This window comes from Ptychodera flava, chromosome 7, assembly GCF_041260155.1.
Source record: "Ptychodera flava strain L36383 chromosome 7, AS_Pfla_20210202, whole genome shotgun sequence".
NCBI lineage: Eukaryota > Metazoa > Hemichordata > Enteropneusta > Ptychoderidae > Ptychodera > Ptychodera flava.
In genome coordinates, this window is record NC_091934.1 from 18,602,141 (window position 1) to 18,616,653 (window position 14,513).

The 14,513-nt window shown below is 36.3% G+C and overlaps 1 protein-coding gene and 1 non-coding gene across 2 annotated transcripts in view; one reads left to right on the plus strand and one right to left on the minus strand.

Moving 5' to 3' along the window:
* Positions 1–3,256: 3,256 nt before the first annotated feature.
* Trnap-ugg (transfer RNA proline (anticodon UGG)) lies at positions 3,257–3,328 on the minus strand. The gene has a single exon. It is a non-coding gene; the product is annotated as a tRNA-Pro (tRNA).
* A 234-nt stretch (positions 3,329–3,562) lies between these two features.
* The window catches only part of LOC139136935 (neuralized-like protein 4), a 36,751-nt gene continuing 25,800 nt past the window's right edge, over positions 3,563–14,513 (plus strand). The window contains 3 exon segments of the mRNA XM_070704796.1: positions 3,563–3,932; positions 8,485–8,833; positions 12,843–13,063. Coding sequence (XP_070560897.1) covers positions 3,765–3,932; positions 8,485–8,833; positions 12,843–13,063 — 738 coding nt within the window. The 5' untranslated portion in view covers positions 3,563–3,764.

Consider the following 14,513-nt stretch of genomic DNA (forward strand, 5'->3'; position numbering starts at 1 on the left):
GCGTGCTTTGGTTATTAAAGTTTTCACAGTCGTAGTCTTTTTGTAAATATTGGATTTTCCCCGTAGAGTTTACAAAGGGGTGGTGGCCATTTTTAATTTAAATATTGGTAAAGGCGTTTGTATCTCTTGTACCAAAATTAGCACCATGTCGTTTAATGTTTTACGTATTGATTTTGAAAGAAAATGGCTAAAAGTTTCATTTGGAAAGTTTGAACAAAAGTTCAAGTCTTTCACATTCAAGACACCTTTGTTACAATGAAACAAATAGGTTTCCCTTTATGTTCAGTTCATAAATATCACGATAGAAAGTCTCAGATTATAATATTAACTGTGAGTCAATATCTCCTACCCAGTCAGTGTCATGTCCAAATACTGATATTAGACTTTATGAAATTATGTCCACAATATTTTATCCAAGGTGATTGGTGTTATAACTAGTTTCATTTGAAAGTATACTTAGAATTCCTGAACTATTAGTAAGATTGCTATATGCAATGTCTACAGTTGATTGAAATTTGATTATTGTTTTTTACTTGACTTCTTCAGCTTCCTTTAATTGTTTACAACCTCCCAAATATCATGACTCTTTTGATCTGCTTGTCCTACCTTTGCCGCATTCTAAAGGCAACTGAGGCATGAACAAGCTGTCCATACGAATCAAGTATTCACACATTCCTACTGTTTAAAGATCTTTAAAATTGGTCTGCACTGCACCAACGCTGGCAAGGAACTGGAATCTACGGGTAAGTGCTCCACTGCCAGCTCATTGTTGTCTGTACACAATCCCTAATTGTCTGCTTTGGTGTCCTCCAGAGCGCCCTCTTTGGTCAGATTTTGAAAACGTGACTTGCATTATGATAATTTTCCTTCAGATAGTTATTTTGACAAAACTTCCTGAATTTGAATAATTACACATATGAATATCAGTCATTAAATTATAATTACACATTATTAGGATAAGGTTTGTTGTCAACATTACCATTTTCCAACAAATTGGTCAAGCAATATTATGAATGTGCCTTTGAGAGTTAAAATTTGGAGAAATTGTATACTGTATGCTTTTTTTCAATGAACGCAAAGCGTTTAGTTTTTGAGTGGCCTGGCCAGACCATTGAAGATGTATTAATATTATGCAACGCAAGTTAAACAGATTGTGTAGTGAATAGGGAACCTTGAGAGAGTCTACATTATGCTTGGTAGACAAGTTGTATGAAACATTGTTTTATGATACAGATTTTTGTTGAAAAAAGTAAAGATGCAATGCACCCTATCCAACCCTAGCTGACACGTTTCATTCCTGAGATTTGACCTGGAACAGTGAATTTGCTATTAAAGCAAACAACGGAATATGTACCAGGTCTCCCGTACTTAAAAAAGGTGACCAGGGTTTACGGAAGGATTGGGCGGGGATGGGGGTGGGTGGGGGGTGGGGTTGAAATTATGAGAGTTTTTAAAGACTTTTATGACACAAATGGAGTTGGTCCCCTCTGCTCTGTTGTTTGAATATAACCAATCTGTACAAAAATCCAATAGAATTTCCATTCCTATGGATTAGGGAGCTTTCAGTAATTACAGGGGGGGGGGTGGGCCCGGGGGAATTTCGCGAACACCTGTACCGTAAAATGTGACCCTCCCCCCTATCTTCCTGTCTAAAATGTGACCCTCCCCCTTGTCTGACTTCCTAAAACTTGACCCTCCCCCAAACCACTGCGGTATTCTCCCCGGGAATAACTAAAACAATATCAGCTTATTTACATAACAATTGGTTCAATTGTTATGTTAGGGACAAATTACAGAGGGGAGGGCTGGTGTTTTTGGAGGGACGGTCGCAATTTATCACGCAAGAATTTTTGAAGAGATATGGTAATTCATACATTTTAGGGAGGGTCACCATATTTTGTGCAACTATAAGAAGGCAAGATGTAGCTGATTTAGTGCTTCATCCAAAAATATCAAATCATAATACATGGAGTCTATCAGGCAAATTATTGACAATTTACCCCCACAAAACATGCTATATCTGTATTTTATATACGTTTGATAATGTATTTAAATGTACTTTGCTTGAATAGGGAAGTAAAATGAACATTTGTGTACAAGAAATTGATTTCTGAATTTCATCTAAAAAGTTGGTTCACTATCCATGGTGTCTATGATGAAATTATGAATATTTTTTTCCAATACAAAAATAGGTAAATCCTTGCATTTGTGTACTCTTGATTATTTATATTAATTTTCTTGATTAGACGAGAGTGGTTACAAGTCTATGGTTGTGTAAGAAATATGATTTTGGAATTTCACTGAAATGTCGATTCACTATGCATTGCAGTCTATGGTGAAACTATGAATAATTTTTTTTCAGTACAAAATTAGATAAATCTGTTCATTTATGTATGCTTGATTATTTAGATTATTGTTCTTGATTAGACTAGCGTGGTTACAAGTCTATGGTTGTGCAAGAAATATGATTTTGGAATTTCACCAAAATGTCCATACACTATGCATTGGGGTCTATGATGAAACTATGAATAATTTTTTTTCAGTACAAAATTAGATAAATCTGTGCATTTATGTATGCTTGATTATTCAGATTATTGTTCTTGATTAGACTAGAGTGGTTACAAGTCTATGGTTGTGTAAGAAATTTGATTTTGGAATTTCACCAAAATGTCAATTCACTATGCATGGCGGTCTATAAGTGTGTGCGTATTTTGTTGGTGATTTCCTATTCAGGAAATATCACGAGGACAATCAAAGTTTTGGCCATAATATCAGCTTCTGTCAAAAGTGACCCTCCCCCCAAGATAGGTTTATAAAAAATGACCCTCCCCCTTGAACTGTTTTCTAAAAAGTGACCCTCCCCCCAATTCCCCCGGCCCACCCCCCCCTGTAATTACTGAAATATGATTTCTTATGTTAAGATTGTTCATACAATTGGACATTGGTATTTGATAAAAATGAAACAATTTAATCCCTTTAAGTTAAAACAGTAAAACATATCACTGTAACACATGACAAGAGAAACATGACCATGTTAATTGTTAGTTTATGCTCTACCTCCTGCCTTTGTACCACATGGTAAAGTGTCTGTGATGTAGATAGATAAATCCATCAGCTAACAAGCTTTCTTTTGAATTTGAAATAAAATGATGCACATAACAGCCATGTAAAATTGATAAGGAAGTTGAGGATTATATAGTTGAAGAAAAAAACAAAATCCTATTCTCTTTGTCAAATTATGCAATAAAAATAAGCAGGGCTTGTCCGGGATTTGAACCCGGGACCTCCTGCACCCAAAGCAGGAATCATACCCCTAGACCAACAAGCCGCTCTTACTTCGAGGAAATTTATACAAATACATAATTATAATAATAACAAGAGTTAGTGCTGATTGTTTATGTTTCCAGTTTGGCTTCCCCATTATATTGATTTCATCTCGTAAGAGGATAATTGGTCACATATTTACCGTTCTGGGTTTCGAGGTACTCTGATCACTGAAGCTAAACGCCAGCTGGACGCCCCCTATCGACTACCTGAATTTATAATAGCGTCATACTGTCTTACGGCAATTTTGGTTTGCCAGAGTGTTTTAGTGTCATGCGAAATTAGATTCTACCAGATGTCTGCAAAACCAGTGTATCTTTATTTTAAATAATAGAGAATACTTATTTGAATATGTAGGCAATATCGCGATGAAAATCACTTGCTTGACATTGTCGTAAAACTGTTGGTATTCCGAAGAGGTCGTCTCGACAAGAACCAAAATGGCGTCGCAAGCGTTTCACCCTCGAACAGGATCGCTTGTCAGCCTCTCAAATGGTAATCGCACGGCTCAAAGAAATCACCCGACCCAAGAATTTAACAACGGTATGGTCATTAGCCGAGATCCACTTCGAGATAGTGAAATATTTGAAGTAATCATCGATAAAAAGGTAAGATTTTATGAAGTTCATACATTATGAATATGATGATGCTCAGGCGAAATTTCCGCAGCGATGGCATGCAGGTGTTTCACTCATACACACCTTTTGCATTTCGGTTGAACTCAATATCCCGCCGCATTCTGGACAGCTTATTACAATTTTGCAGTTTATTTGATATTTAAAGACATGCACCGTGGAAGTATACTATCTTCATCCTGCAACATGGTCGCTGGTGGGCCATGGAGACGCGACAAGCCGGGTTTTGAAATCTGATAAATGTATAGTTTATAATATGTACGTTATACAGTTGCTAATGGTTATTCCTCCGACCACATTCTTTCACTGTACGTAAGTTTATGTCCGGCTATTTGCATATGGTTAAATCACAGTTTCAATAAAATATATCTTTTTTAGTGTACAATTTCCATTCGTTCACTTGTCCTATCCTAAACGAAAGTAAACAGATGTCTGCAGTGTGCAGGGAGTTTTACTGTTCATTGCATTGTCATGATTGTGATCACGAGATGGCGCATATTTTTATTTGACCTAGGAATATTGCTTTCGAAATCGGCACACTTAGCCTCCCCCCCTCAAAAAGTAAGTTTGAAATGTCAATGACATCTGTTGCTACTCAACCCCAATTTCATTTATTTCCTCATTCCCAGCCAATAACCACCACATGATTCAGATATTAATGAAGAAAAAACAAATTCACCTATACTGGAGATATGTATGAAGCAGCTTTAAGTCATATATTTTGCCACTCGAATTAAAAACTTGCATTGTTTCATGTATTATGAAAAAGAACAGTTTATAGCCAAAAACGTTTATTTTGAGTGACACAACTTTTACCATATATCATGATTGCCATGATGACATAAAACAAATTTCTTTCTTATATTGAGCATTGTGAACCTCATCAAATGGAGTGTTGTCAAAACTGATAATCTTATCATTGTGATCGTTTGTACTTTTGGCATCATTTTACAAGTGGTATAGCCACAAACTGATGACGTCAAATTGCTGTACACAATACCATGGAGGTAGCAGAGAAGGAGTCACAACTCAGCGGAGATCAAAGGGACCATGTGTTTTGGCACTGTTTGCCTTACTAACTACTCCATTAGCACCAAGGGAACTTGCCAACACGTTTTCTCAGAATTAGGAAACAAGATTAAATTCGTTCGGGATCATTCGGGTGTTTCAGCCGTCCCTCAGCAGTTGACAAATATTCAAACATGGCATCACGTGCCCAAGCATCGCGTCGGGAAGTAAGAGTCGTTCCACTGATTTTGATGTACACGATGTTAAAGAGGTCGAGGAGCAGATAATTGAGGAAGGGAAAGCTTTTGTATCCGCAAAGGCGCGGAGACTGAGTTGATGATAGCTTGCGATCACAAAAAATATCATACATCGTAGGGCAGCATTGTTAACACGCCAATTTTTTTCCAAATCGCGATTCTTGATTCTTTCCGTGTTTTATCATGTTGTACAGGCATTAATGATAAGGTCAAATAAGAAAGCATAGCTTTTAACTGCTACGTCCATGACTTTAATAATGGTCACAATATAAAAACAACACGTACTATGCATTGAAACAAAGCGTCGCCTATGGCGTCGCTGGCGTCACGTCATAAACACCCGGAAAACGCTACAAGTTTAACCCACGCTCACGGCAGTGCTGCAGTCCGCTGCACCATACTCAGTACATGATTGAAAAGTTTGTGATCAGAGCTTCCATTCTAACAAGGAAAGGTTTCCGCGATTGAATGTAAAGTATAAAAAAAACGACGTTAAAATTACCACGAATTTGAGAATGAAAAACTTAAATTCTTTGTAACTTAACTTTTCGTGGACGGAACGTGTCCGTTCTTACACTATTGTGACGCACTTGACCCAAGCTACGTAAATACAGTCTTTGTGCATGCATTGTGACATTCTGGAGCAAGTGAGTCGCATTGGCAAACCCAGGTTAATTTCACTTGGTTCAGTTGAGAAGGTACCGTCGGCAACGCAGACGGCGGGAAAGGGATGTTAAACAATGGACATAAACGGATTAAACCAATGGTGCACAATAGTAATAAACGTAATTATCTCAGTTGTGACTCCTTCTCTGCTACCTCCATGATAATACAGTGCCATAATTACAAGGTGTCTGTGTTTTGTTTACGGCGATTTGATGTCATTAGTTTGTGGCTATACCACTTGTCAAATAGTGCCACTATTTTTCATACCTTTCTCCCCCAAACATTTAGTTTTATCCCTTCCAAGATAATGCATGGTGTAAATTCAATGATATATGCACCATGGTATTGTTCATACATGAATTCTAGGCTTGACTGAAATTCAGTGAACCAAAATAGCATTTGACATTTCACATGCACATACACTTACACAAACATGTTGATAAACTTAACACCAGCCCCAGTAGGTGTTTCAAACATGGCCATGGGAGTAGGAGAACAAGCTTTTTCACAAACTTACTTTGAGTTTCGCAAATAGAACAAAGATAATGGAAACAACGCAAAACTTCGCAGATAAAGGCGCTTCAACTGCTCAAGAAGCTTTCCTGGTATGCATTCAACTACATTTTAGGAGATATAGTAATCTGGGAGTGGAATATGATTCTAAAATTGTACGCAGTATTCTTGAATTTCTTCACGGCTTGAAATTGAACCAAAAAAGGAGGATTGGTCAATTAACGTAGCAATGTATGATTCGCATATTCTTTTGTCATGAAAATAATTTTTTTGGTACAGTTATACGATATGGAAAGATTGCTCTAAAAACCATAGGGGTGGCCCACCCTTAAAAATCCCCTTGTGGAGGACCCTAGTACATGTACAGTGGCCAATATGCACACTTTGTAGGTACAGGTATTAATTGGGGCTGTAACCCACGGGAGGTGATTTTGATATTGATGATGGTTTTATTTTAATAGAGAGGTCTGATTCGTTTTGACAAACCCCACTGTGCATAAGTCGGGATGCACTTCTTGTTACCTGATGACATTCTTATCACTTGTCGGGTTGGAATTGTTCACGAAACCAGCTCTGAGACAGGATTGCAATTTGAATTGGATTCAACTTTCATTGTTTTGTTCTTACCTGTTCTGTTGGTTTTGCCTTTCAAAGCAGATCACAGTCTCATTCAGTAGCATGATGAAACAATGAACAAAAGTAAAGTATTGACAACAAAAAAGATTAGATTTGTCTGTCAGAAATACACATTCGTGTGAACAAGATGTAGCTGTAATCATGACAAAGTAAATTATTTTAACCAGTTTGATTCAAAGAAACTGAAAAAATTTCTCGATTAAACCCAATCATAGACCCTTGAGAGTTTTTCTCAAGGGTCTATGATCCAATTCTACCATCAAAGAAAACTATGATATATTACAAGAAAGTTTTGGAACTTCTACATATAATATATATAATAAATACAGTGAAACAAAATTTCAGTAGAGATTTCAAAATAAGGTGACCCTATTATTTTTTTGTTTCTCATCGCCAGAGGAATACTAAGGCAAGGTGGGCGGGCCAACTAAAAAAAACAGTACCAAAATAAAAACCTCTATTTGTTTCAGTTCAATGTTCTGTCCATTCAGTCTCTACAATTTTTAAGTACAAAAATGTTATTTGTTTCAGTTCAATATTCTGTCCGTTCAGTCACTGCAATTTCTTGTCTCAGTGTTTCTCTCATTTTAGTCTCTACAATTTTTAAGTACATGCTAGGATGATCGCCTCAGAGGCGGCGAAAATAAAAAAGTTTTTTTTATTTTCATGTTGGAGCTGAAATTTACGATCGGTCGGGAGATGAGAAACACAAAAATTAAAATCTTGTCCTAAAATAGATGTCCACGCTAAGTTGAAAGAGCAGAGTGGTCAAAGGTGCAGTTGGGTGCAATCACATATGTTTGACCAGTATGCCAAAATTAAATGGTCAGGCAAATGACATATTGTTATGCCAATGTGTAATGTGTGATACTGCTCTGATTGGCTTAAAAGCATTGTCATTGATTGAGGTCAAAAGTTCAGTTAAAAGATTAGAGAAAGTTAACCGATTCTGTATCTTTTGATTATTTTCCTAGACGTTTTAGTAATACTAGTATGTATTTGTATGTACATGTGTATGCTCCTTAGCAATAAAAGCTCTGTTTTCTAAATGTGCCTATAGATTACTGTACACGTGAAGCAAGCATAGCATGTTTTCTTTGTCAAGGGAAAATGATGCATGATTGTTTGATCTGGTTACACATTGTACATGATTGGGTTAAACTACTACCTCTGTCGAACTCACAATGACCCTCCTTAGGAAACTACGGTGGATAGATTTCCTTGTTGCAGACAACTGTGTGCTAGATTCCCAGTCAGTGAATATTTCCCATAATGTTTTTCATTCTTTGCTGCCTCTGTTTGCACAGAGCTACCAGTATACGGTTTTTTTGACGAGCTGTCGAGCAAAAAATGCAGTAAGAGGTGTAAGAGTCTTCTCCTTGTATATCAGGTTTCCTGATGCTGCTACTTAAACATTAACGACAACATATTGCATGTTTTTTCAGGTAAACTCATGGAGTGGTTCGATAGAAATCGGTGTCACAACGCAAGACCCCAGCTCACTAGACTTTCCTACCAGTGCCACAGGACTGCGAGAAGGCTCCTGGATTATGTCCGGGTGTTCCATTTTGCGCGATGGCCGATCCACACACGATGAATATGGGTGTGATTTAGACCAGCTGAACTCTGGAGATCGGGTAGGGGTACAGAGGACTGTAGGTGCAGATTTGCACATATTCATAAATGGAATCGACCAGGGCATTGCGGCCAGGGGCCTGCCCAGTAAAGTGTACGCTGTGATCGACATGTACGGAAAGTGTGCTCAGATTTCCATCGTGAACCACGACCAGAGAGGTAAGTCGATGCAACTCTTCGTATTCACACTTTTTACGCAGTCACTGTGTTCAGACTGCAAACATGTCACATGTGAAAAGAAATACAAGAATCCAGCCATGCATTAGAAGCAGTCGGCACGTAAAGGTTTCTACCTATTGTTATCATTGGGAAAAATTTCTTTTGATGTACTAATACCTGAAGGCTGAAGTCACTTTTTATTAGATATTTTCATTCATATCATAAGCTATACTTTAGCTATTCTACATGTTAAGGGATCATTATATCATAACTTGCTATCACTTGAAATAATTTTCAATATATTCGTAGAATTTTTATGTCTACTGCACAAATTTTATCACTTACAGTTATGATTATTATTGGATGGACCATTGAGAATTCATTGACAAAAATCAAAAAAGTTTGCACTGCAACCTTTATATGTTATGCAGATTTTTAACAGCAATAATCATTGATAAAAATTGGTTTGGGCAAAACGTCGTTGGCAACAAAGTTAAATAGTTTAGAATCAGCAAATGTCAGCATAAACCTGAGTAAATTGATTCTTTCTGTTTGAATGAAGGAAAATCAAAATCTTCTAAATATACATTGATCATTATAATATAATTTTAGTTCTTAGATATTCTGCTGACCTGCACATAAATGTATGCGAGGTTAGTACATGTATAGCACTGGGTTGGCCTCAGTCGTCTCTGTCTTTGCACTATCAGGTCATTTTACAATACTTTTTACATTACTCATTTAATTACATATGTTATCTAATTATGTCTACCCGTATTATCTTCACGTCAATGAATCCAAGCACTTCAGCCTTTAATTGTATTGTTAACTATTGATCACCACTCAACAGTTTTTTCCAGAATAAAAAAAATATTTGTTATCGCTCCACCAAGTTTATACCTTGAAAATAGTGATCATGAAAATATGAGATTATCCAAACATGAATTTGTAATATAGCTACTTATTTATTTTGAATTTGCCAGTTCAGGATATTATATTACTAATACACGTCACATACTGTGATATGTTATCAACAGGGTATCTTCTGGTTTGCGTCCCCGGTCTGATAATCTTCTTCATGCCCACAAATAGTTTTTTTTTGGTATCATTTCAACTTCACTGAGACATATTTTAGTTGATTTTAAAAACATTTTCGTATGAAAGGAAAGCGTGAGTACCACACTCACAGCTTATGTGACAGCAAGGCTGTTGCGAATTTGATAGACAACTATGTGCTTTATCTGGAATACAATTAAACAGGACGAAGTGGCATGTACAGTCCCATGATTGGTCACATTCATCATGATCAATGTTAAAAACATCACAAACAAGTATGGATGCAAATACAATATATCTAACCTTCTCGTCAATTCATATTACTTTGATGTTTTTTGTTTATTCATTTATTTCTCTGTTTATACATTCGTTTTTATTTCATTAATTATTTTTAATGTAATTGTTTTTTATTTTTATTTTATATGCTTTGTTTCCATTCAGATTATTTACACTTCTAACATGTACGTTGAAATTATGTTTCTTTTGGCTGTGATGAAATAAACTGCTCTATTTATTTCATAATTGATTTGTGTACCATTGGAAGTGACATTTATGAGTACACAATTAAGTAAAGTTTCTTGCAAATGTGACGAAATAAAATGAAGGAAAAATACTACCTGAGAGCTCAGGCTACGTTTGATAATACTTGTCACAAAATAAAGGTGAGATTGTCAAAGCGCAATAAATGTAGGTGTAATCCCGAAATGGTGATTCACACTGAATGCTATTGAAATAGTTCTTAAAAGTTGACTCTTGGCTAGGTAATCCGAGATTGCTTCACATGATATGTTCATGAAAAGTAAATCACCTGGTTTTAAGTATATCTCTTGTCGACATTTTATCTTTGACATACTGCATGGCTCATCTCTCGTCAACATTTTATCTTTGACATACTGCATGGCTAAGTCATTATACTATACAGTGTGTTGATCTTGATGGAGATTGTGGCCATCCATTTTGTTTGGTTGGTTACCTTAAAGGGACAAAGTCGGCCATTTTTCATGAATTTTGTTTGATATGAGATACTACTTATATTGTTTGACATGTTGAAAGATACTGAATGAATGGTTGACCATGCATATATTCGACCCCGGTTTTAGACAAATTAAATGAAACCATGGCTAAAATGAATTAATGGTCATGACCATTATTCATTTTCGCGATGGTTTTATGTATCGTGTCTAAAACCGGGGTCGAATATATGCATGGTCACCCATTCATTCAGTATCTTTCAACATGTCAAACAATATAAGTAGTATCTCGTATCAAACAAAATTCATGAAAAATGGCCGACTTTGTCCCTATCAATATTAATCAGTTGAAGTTGGTTGTATGTAAATTTACCCACACTATACTGTGCTTCCTTAACCCTTTTCCTACCTGAGAGTGTGACTTCCCTGCCTTCCAAGTCAGTAAAAACCAGTATTGAGCCAAATCATGTATGTAGTTTCACCCACTTGGCTTGGTCTGTTATATTATCTTTAGTCCATAAAAATCAAGTTTACAGTATTTATGTTTTCAACAGCCTTAAAATGTCCAAATATTATGTTAAAATACACCATATGGAATATGTTGTGCTTCACTAATTTTAATCATCTTGTCTCCTGATGGTGAAATATGGACTTGGCAGGAAAGGGAAATTGCAAAATTTTACCTTCGTAAGCTTTCGTTCATGATAAGCTGTCGTATCATCCCTTATATCTCATGAATTATTCATGCTCTAGACTTTGTGACGCATGTCACATGCATGTGTAATGTATTCTCAAATTGAATATCTATTTTCATGATTCTGGTCGTGACTTTAAAAAAATCTTATGCTGATAACTGACAATTTTCAGACTTAGAGCCAATGTAATGCCTTTGCTAGGGAAAAGATCAAAGCAAATATACCAGATGAATCATACTGTTGAACTTAACCATGGTCTCTAAGGCAACCAATTCTGATGAATCATAGAGTACAAGTACACAAGTACATTTGCTGTAACTGACCGATACGACTACAAGTGTATGTACAACATACACGTTCATTGAATGTGTATGTGTGTATTGTACTAGCCTAGAATCCTTTTCCGTCCGCTTGCCTCCGTACCTCCGACCCAGGCAAGTGGATGGAAAAGGATTCTAGGCTAGTATTGTACAGATTCACATTCATTAAAAAATAAATACATGAATATATGTATTTGTATAAATAATATATAGATACATTCATTAAAAATCATACTGGTATTTATATATATATATATATATATATATATATATATATATATATATATATATATATATATATATATATATATATATATATATATTGTTGGTGGTATATATATATATATATATATATATATATATATATATATATATATATATATATATATATATATATATATATATATATATATAATATATATATATCGTTGGTGTTGTCTAAGTCACTCAGTGTTGATAGCTTAATTTAAAGTATCTTCATAAATTCCTGTACCTTGATGGCACATTTGAATTTGACCTCATCTATGGATCAACAGAAAAGAGAGTGGAGTACTTCAATTGTGTACATGTATTAGCTTATATCGTGGGAGGAACCTTTACATAGACATTTGAAATCATCAAAATAGCTACTGAGGAACTTGCAGTCAAAGCTCCTCAGACACTCCTCCACAGCAGCATTGCACTGTACAGTAATTGTTGCGCACTTTTTCGTTTGGATCCCCAAGTAAAATCAGTGATTGGCTACCATTAACACAAGGACAAAGTGACAGAAATTCCTGCAATGACCTCAAGTGCATGAGGTCATTCATAGTGCATTTCTGTTGAAATCAGTTTCCTTGTTAATTGAACACAAAGGTCATAATGTTACACTCTGGATAATAGCATGCTTGAATGAAAGTGAGAAAGAAAAAAAATTCCGATGAGATCACACTGTTAACAATTTTTTTTCCTTTCATTTCCCTGACAGCTTTCATTGTACCAATCGAAAATGGCCTCGACGAAGAGGTCGCAAACGGCCAGCGCAGCAGTAACTCATCCAACGAAGTCTTGCGATTCCACGAGCGCTGCGGTACGCTCATCAAACTCAGCAACAATAACCGGACGGGGGAAAGGAGGCGACCGTTGGATGAATTCAACAACGGCGTCGTCATGACGAACAGGCCTCTCCGAGATGATGAACTTTTTGAGGTCAGTGGGAAAAAGTCCCGTTGAATTTAAATTCAATCCTGAATCAGCCCAAGGGAGTTAACAAATAATTTGTGCTAGTAATGCCCCTGTGAAAAGCAAAGCTTAATACATGTAAAACATAGGCAAATATGTCAACCTTGTTAAAAAGTAGATCATTTCCACACTGATATGTGCACGGTAGCTATTTTTCTGGTCCATGCTCTTGCTTTAGGACATGAGAGAAGTCAAGATGGCTAGATTTTGTCTGATTTGAATGGGATAAAAATAATATTATAACACTAGGTATCTCATGCTGGGAGAATTTTCTTTGGAGAACAAGGCAGAGGCCATGAGTAATCAATGTACTGATTTATGTTAACATTTATATACTTGCACTCCAAGGAACATTTCTCTAAACAGATTCAGAGTGTCTGGCCGGACAAAATCTTGCAGCTGCCCACTGTGTGAAAATAAAATGAGTCCAATAAACATATCATTTCCACTCCGACCACCTAAATGTAATATCACTTGTTTCAAATAATGTCACCGTATCATAGTTTTGGTGTAAAAGTAAATATTAGTCTGAAACATTTAATGCTCAATTTTGCAAAAAGGATATTTATAGCAACCAAACTTCCCGAGCAGGTAACTTTTGAGACGTTTCCTGCCCAAGCAAATTTTACATACCTGCCCTATTAATTGTTACTTGCATGCATACTCAGTATTTTACACTTCTGCCTTCAGCAAAGTGATCATAGTACAATTATTAGTCCTTTGGGCCTTTGGCCCAAAGTACTAATGTGATGACGCGGCCTCTGTTGTTGCATACAGTGGGCCGTATGCTGTGGACGCAGGTATCTCAGAAACGCTTCAGTAACTTTTTCTGAAATTTGGTCTGGTGGTCACTTTGGCATGTATCTCAAACGGTCTTTTTTTCTTTTTTTGATTGAATCATTTTAAAGTCACTTTTTTAGCTTTTTTGTGAAACCACTATTTTCAATTTTTCCTCAAAGCACTGATTTGATTATTGTGATATTTGGCATGGGTGTTCGTATAGTTGAAATGCCGTCAGAAATGTTCAAAATTTGGTGAAACATGCCTTGTATTATTTTTAAACAATATTTTTATCCATTTTTATTTTATATTTACATGAGTTTGACTCGCTTTCGTTAAAGCTACCGTCTGCGCATGCGCACAACTCTAGACAAAGTCTGAGTTGAAGAATCGAATCGGACGCCATCTTGTTTCTCGGTCTCGGCACAGTTTTTACTTTTTGAACGTTTCACTGTGTCTTTCAATATGTTTTATAGTTATGAAGTTGACAGTGATGCACTTTTGCGGGTGTCGTGTATTATTTGGTACGAAAGGCGCGTTTGATCGACTGAAGAATGATGGTACCGGCAGGCATATCAGTTCCACTGAGGAAGTAATCCACTGGCCCGCATAGGTCAGGGACTCACTTAAGGGAGAA